This window comes from Vigna unguiculata, chromosome 5 (genome assembly GCF_004118075.2).
Source record: "Vigna unguiculata cultivar IT97K-499-35 chromosome 5, ASM411807v1, whole genome shotgun sequence".
Taxonomy (NCBI): Eukaryota; Viridiplantae; Streptophyta; class Magnoliopsida; order Fabales; family Fabaceae; genus Vigna; species Vigna unguiculata.
Window position 1 is genome coordinate 21,598,319 of NC_040283.1, and position 7,127 is coordinate 21,605,445.

General features: G+C 28.5%; 1 protein-coding gene across 1 annotated transcript; it reads left to right on the plus strand.

The window, feature by feature from the left end:
- The first annotated feature begins 2,851 nt into the window (after positions 1–2,851).
- LOC114183997 (ethylene-responsive transcription factor ERF034) lies at positions 2,852–4,127 on the plus strand. Its single transcript, XM_028071225.1, has one exon. The coding sequence runs from the start codon at positions 3,124–3,126 to the stop codon at positions 3,916–3,918; it is 795 nt and encodes a 264-aa protein (XP_027927026.1). The 5' UTR covers positions 2,852–3,123; the 3' UTR covers positions 3,919–4,127.
- Positions 4,128–7,127: the final 3,000 nt, after the last annotated feature.

Sequence of the window (7,127 nt, forward strand, 5' to 3'; positions counted from 1 at the left end):
TAAAAAATAAAAAAAATATATAGGGTTACTTAATTAATTGTGAATGTTTTAATAATTTAAACGATGATGAAAATATGGTGGGGACGGGTATTATGGCGGAGATATATTCATCCCATCCCCATCCCCATACCCAATTGAAAAAATCGGGGATTCCCCATACTCATACCCATACCCATACCCAGTCAATGCGGGGATTCCCCGTCAAAACGGGGACGGGTTCGGGCAATACCCACGGGGACGGGTTTATTTGTCATCTCTAGCCAAGACTCTAAAAAAATGACTCTTAGAAGAAAAGGAAGTAAAAAGAGACAAGAGAAATTACAAAGAGATAAAAAGATAAAAAAAGAAAATAGGATTATAAGAGAATAAAAATAATTAATCATTCTCTTCTTTGTAAACAAAATTATAATTTACTAAATAAAGGTTTTAACTCATTAATTATCATTTTTAATACCAACAAAAATTAACATACACTAGTAATAATTTAATTAAAATTTATTCTCAAACATGAACTTATAATTAATGTAATATAGATATATTAATAATAAAATATTTTTTGAGACTTTTTATATCTCAAACATAATTTTATAATTAATTTAATAGAGATATTTTAGTGAAAAAAAATATTTTTTTGAGGTTGCTTTCTTAAAAATAATTTTATAAATAATTAATTAACAGAAAAATATTATTACTAAATATATTTCTTTTTCTTCTTTTACAGGAGGGAGTGGTTTTACTTGTTTTATCCCTCATTACTTACTCAAAATCTAAAGTCTAGAGTTCTCTTGTTTGTACTTTCATTGCTAGGTGAGGGCAAGCTTATATAATGTAACCCAAGCCAAACGGCAAATTATGTATGGGTATGCTTACTACATGCGTTGATGTTTATAAACTTGGTGAAACGTAGGATGAGGTAGGTGTTCTATATATACTATTATAAAAAGTTGTAATTAAATTATAAATTATTTTGTTTCTAAATTTTAGGAAAATCATGTAAAACATTTTTTCCAACCAATGACACATGAAACATTTTTCATAGAGAAAACTAAATTTTATAGTAGATTATAATATATCATTCATTTGTTGAACAATTTTTTTTTTTAACTTCATGAAATTGAGAAATAGGATAATTTATAATTTAGTTTAGGAAGGTAAAACAATTTTCTTTATGATAGTTTAGAAAAGAAAAACTTTATTTAATCCTGGCAAATTTTATAAACACCTCTTTTTTTATGTAGTCTATGTATATATTTTTTGCTATACACATATTGCAACATCCTCGATATTTCATTTAATATAATTATGTATATCGAAACAAAAATTATGGTTATGAAATTAATTACTTTGAAAACATTTTTTTTCTCACTGGTTCAATGTTATATCATCTAAAAAATTTCTACATTCTATATCTCTCAAAGACTATTTTGTAAAAGGTTTACATTTATAACGTTAGTTAGTATATGTTAATTAGTTGAATTAATTTATACTGATAGAAAAGGTAAGTAATGCCATTGATATTTTTGTTTAGCATTTAGTGATAGAAATTTACACACATCTTTTACAAAAGAAAATCTTAATTTTTGTTTAGCATTTGAGTATATCACTTTCTGTAATCTCAGAGTTCCTCTGTTTTTATTGTTAAAAAATCTACAAGTATCATCACAGAAGAAAAAAAAAATGTCTTAAACAAGTCGATCAAGAATACCTCGCTTTCTGTTCCAATCAATTCACATGGCGTCGTTTATGTACAATTTGTGTTTTTACTTTGTCAATCTTTCTACGCGCTCCGCATACATGTATCAAGGCCAAAAAAACATGCAGAGAGAAAGTGAAACTAAGAATTGTAGAGAAGAAAAACGTGGCTATGCATAATTTGACCCTTCTTCAGCCACAAAAAATAAAACTGCACCACAGTAGTACACAATAAGCACATGCACCGCAGAGTACGTTAATCATGTTTTTGTTGAAGTAAATATCAAAGATTCTACTTCTTAACTCGATCATCCACCAAAATTTACTCTGTCAACTTTAGATCTCAGCAACAGTTCCAATGAATACAAATACTCAAGTCAACTATTGTGAGTTTATTGGTCACAGAAAATTGACCAAAAATTATGACAATACTCCACATTCCATTGGCTCTCGCTTCATCACAACTGGAGAAAAATAGTTAACAATTTTTTGTAGTTAGAAAAACCCGTATCAGTTTCAGACACATGATTGAGTCAAGTTGAAGAGACAGACCAGCAAGTTGTTTATATAATAAAAATTTCTGATTTTCAAGAAACATTGACACCTTATGTTTTAACCAACTTATTATAAAGTTTATAATTATGATTCGCTCACATCACTTTCTCCCTTTTATATTCATTTATATCATCACTCGTTTTCTTTTCTATATTTCTCTTGTTTTCTTAAGAAACCACTCATCACATTTTTCATTTTCTTTCTCCTTTTTTCTTTCGTATCTCTCTCTCTCCTACGCCAACTTTATACATGCTTGACCAATACAGAAATCGTACATGTAAATTATGTCTAAATAAATAGAGAGATTAAAATATTGTACGTATAATATCTGTGGACCCAAGTGTCCCTCGCAAATCATAGGAAATAATAATGTTAAATAAGAAGAAGATGAAGAATTCATGTGAATATCATGCTACAGAAAACATGTCATATCAAACGAACCCAAGTAGAAGCTGCTCTCCAAAGTTGGACAAACGTGAAACAGGAGATGAAAGAAGACTATATACACACTAAAACAAAAATATACTCAACCATATAATATAATATATAATATATATATATATATATGTGTGTGTATAAATATGAGTACCTAAAGGCATGTTATTCAATTTCAACATGGGAAATCAAGTAGCTGAACTGTAGTCTTCTTCTGGAGCCCATGCTGGTTTATATTCCTTTTTCTTTTTTTCTCCTTTGGCTTTCTTTTTCTTTTCTTTAAATTTGTTTCTTCTTTTTCTTTCTCTTTATATAAATCCAATTCCTTTTGGGGGGAATCATAAAAGACAAACAGCTCTATTTTTATGTGCCCTTCACTCATTCTCTGTGCCTCTCCAATCAAACCCCACCCACCCTTTCTTCCTTGGGAAACATATCAACATGGAAAGTGATGCTGGGGAAAACTTGTTCACCACATTCTCCTCCTCCTCCACCACATCCATCACCATCTCCACCACCATCTCATCATCATCATCATCATCATCTTGTTCATCTGCAACATCTTCATCCCAAACAAGTCCTCCAGATGATTCAACAGCAGCTCAGAATCAAAACACCCCAATTAGCAACAAGAAAAGACAAAGAAATGGTGATGATAACAAGCACCCCAGTTACAGGGGTGTGAGAATGAGAGCATGGGGCAAATGGGTGTCTGAGATACGTGAGCCAAGGAAGAAATCAAGAATATGGCTTGGAACATACCCTACTGCAGAAATGGCTGCTAGAGCACACGATGTTGCAGCTTTAGCCATCAAGGGTCACTCAGCTTACCTCAATTTCCCCAATTTAGCTCAAGATCTTCCAAGGCCCATCACCACATCTCCCAAGGACATTCAAGCTGCAGCTGCAAAAGCAGCAGCAACCACTTTCTTTCATCATGCCAAGCATTGTGAACCACAAAAGGATGAACAAAACCATGCAGAACAAGCCTCATTTTCAACTCAAGCTCAGCATGTTCAAGCAGAAGAAGCTTCACCTTCAACTCTATCCATGGACACTACTCAAGGGTCTTCAACTTCTCACTCTACTGCAGATGATGACACACTCTTTGACCTTCCAGATCTTTTCCCTGATGAAAACAATGGACTTTTTTTCTCTTATTCTTCTTCTTGGGGTTTATGTGCTGCTGATAGTGGATTCAGGCTTGAAGAGCAATTTTTGTGGGAGAATTACTAGTATTGCAGATTGTTCCATTTTTAAAAAATAATAATAATATTAAGAGAGAAAAAAAAAACTGCAAATTGTTTACCCTTTACTGCAATAGTGCAATCTGATGCAAGAATAGCACTTAGGGAAAAAGTTTACCCTTTAGTCTGTAAATTGTGTTGCCCATTGCTATTTTTGTTTTGTTATGGATTAAAATATAAAGGGAAATATTTGACAAATGTGACAAATGTCTACCACTGTATAAACAATAAAAGAAGCTTCTTTCTTTTGTGCATGCATCACATGGAAATTTCATTCCAGTCCCTTTCTCTCCTTTTTCACTGTGAAATAATGAATGGTAGTTACTGGATTTGGGAGATGTTGGATTCCACCATTTCGTTCACCATGTGTGGCTTATCTGGTAATCTGAAGATTAGATCTTGCACGAAAAGAACGTTATTGTTTGTTGATTTTGTTCTGAGCATTTTGAAGAAGTTTTGATGATGCTGTTGTTGACTGTAAAGCAAGCCAACCTGAAACTCTTTCTTGCTTTTCTTTTTATCTTTCAGTTGGAAAGATTTCCACAAGACTAAATGCATCATATATTAATCATTTCTTTACCAATTGGTTCATTAAATAAACTATCATGGAACAAGTTGTGCTCATAAAAAAATCATGAACTCCTCGATGGAATAATTCTTCCTCCATCATCACTTTTTATTATTAAGTATAAAACAAAGTTATCTAGATTCCTGCTTGTATATACACACACTTGTAGGAGTTCAATAAGTTGGCTCCAAGCATCTTCTAACCGAAGCGAATTTGTATCTCCCTCGATACTTTGTATAGATGCTTTAAATATTTACATTTAGTTCTATAATATGATTTGTTTATAGTTTAGGTTAAATATATTTGTCAACGTAAAATTATATTTTGTATTTAATAAAGGTTAAAATACCTTTTTGTTACAATATTTTGGAACCTATTTGAATACAAAACTAAAATCAAGACTTATTTAATAAAATTTAATAAATTAAAATAATATTTTAACCTAAACTAAATTATATATGTGCTATTTTTTCTCTACATTTATAAAATTTACATAAAGCGTTTTTCTAGTAAATGTGGAGATTATATCACATTATATTGTGAATTTTCATTTTTTAATATTAAAAAATAAATTTTAAGTTTAATTCAATCTTATAAAACTAGTTTATTATAATGGAAGGTTTATACTTACTAATATACTTTAAACTCACTTTATGTTTAATGGATATAGGTGTGGGATCTCTGATATAATCTTTACTTCAAGGTATATACATATCGTACATAAAACTAAACAGTAATGAATGATTTAATAATAGTTCGATAATAACACAATAATCCACCAAACAATAAGTTTGTTATGATAGATTTGGATGACTTATCTTAAGAAATAGATTTCGAACATAATTCAATCTTACAAAACTAACTTATAAATAAAATTACATATATAATATATAATCTTATTTTTGGCTAATGTGAAATCTTCAAATATTTTAATTAATTTTCAGAAGACACACTAACGAAATAAATATATAATTTGATTGAGAAACAAAATTATAATTTTTAAATATATTGTAAAAACTTAAAACATAGTTGAATATGTATATAAGTGTCGTATACAATATAAAATACGTAAATTGACACAAACCTCCCCATTATATGTATTAATGGGTCTGGAATTGAATTGGGTCTTGAATATACCTTGAGTTAAGAATTGGTAAAACAAATTTTATTACTGAGAATGGTTCACATGTGCTTTATATTTTACATATTATTTATGGATTAAAAGTATAAATGATGGATTCCGATCTGAATTATTAAAAGTGACTAAACGAAATTGCTAAACGACACGATCTCCTTTTTGTAGAAAAAGAGGGAAAAAAAGATGAACGTATGAGGTGGTACTATATCATCTTTGACAATGATTTATTTTACGATTGGCCAATAATCTTTTCAACGTCACATTGGGTTCAGTATTTCGACTTACAATGATTAGTGCCAGCTTTTCTCCACATAAGTTTTCGCAAATGCAAACATGTTAGCTAATTAACAAACCTCACCTCTGTTACATCACCACGTCCCTCCAAGTTAACCCGCATTTTAAAACCTCTTATTACCTTACCCATTAAGGACTTAAAAAAGTATTCAAAATTATATAAAAATAAGTTCAATTTATTAAAAAAATATAAGTGTTTAAAATGTTTTTTATTTTTGTCTATATATTATGTTATCTAATTTTACCTTCGACGAAATTATATGTATGTTACTTTTTTTTTCAATTCCTATTTTTTTTTATTTCTTTCAGCTTGTTAATTAATTTAAATTTGTGAAGAAAAAAGTGAATTAATCGATGAATTGAATAGAATTAAAAAAAAAGTAATTAGTTGATCAATGAATTAGAAATAAAAAAAATATTTAACAGTTATATCATCTTTTTCATATAAAATATCAAATTACAAAATTCTTATATATATAAATAAATATATAAATTAACTATATTTTGTAATAAAAATCATAATTAAAAGTATCTAGATTTATGAATTAGTTAACACTTGATTAAATCTAAAAATAATATATCTTTAAAATAAAATAAAAACATTAAAGATGTTATAGATTATTAATGAATCAATTGAAACATAATCTACATGACGCACTATAACTTGGAAAAATTCTTACATTGGTTAAGATATAAACTTCTGAAGCAAAATATATTTCACAGAAGATTATTAGGAATTTTATACCCTAATAATAATCTTATAAAAAGAAATAATTCTCTAAGTTTTTTTTATAAGATTATATGTTAAAGATTTTATGTCCCAACTCAGATAAATATAAATATATATATATATATATATATATATATATATATATATATATATATAAATTCATTCTTTTAGGAAAGATTTATCAAAGGAACATATTTTATAAGTATTTTAAAAGTATTAGTCTTTATTAGATAATATTTAAAATTGAGTTTGCTTTCTAAACACAAAAATTTGTTATTTTACTCCACTATTTTTTCGTATAAGAACATTTATATAGTTCTAGTGCCTTGAATTAGTGGTTTATGATTGTTGGAAATTGTTCAGGCTCAATCGTATGAGTTGTCCTTTCCACACAAATATTACTTTGATTTTTTTTTTTTTTTCATATTAGTTCTAAATCCTTTCTAACAATACTTTATCTTCATTCCT

Bases quoted from the DNA above. Each gene is read 5' to 3' on its own strand.
- LOC114183997 (XM_028071225.1), top strand. From the start codon at position 3,124: ATGGAAAGTGATGCTGGGGAAAACTTGTTCACCACATTCTCCTCCTCC.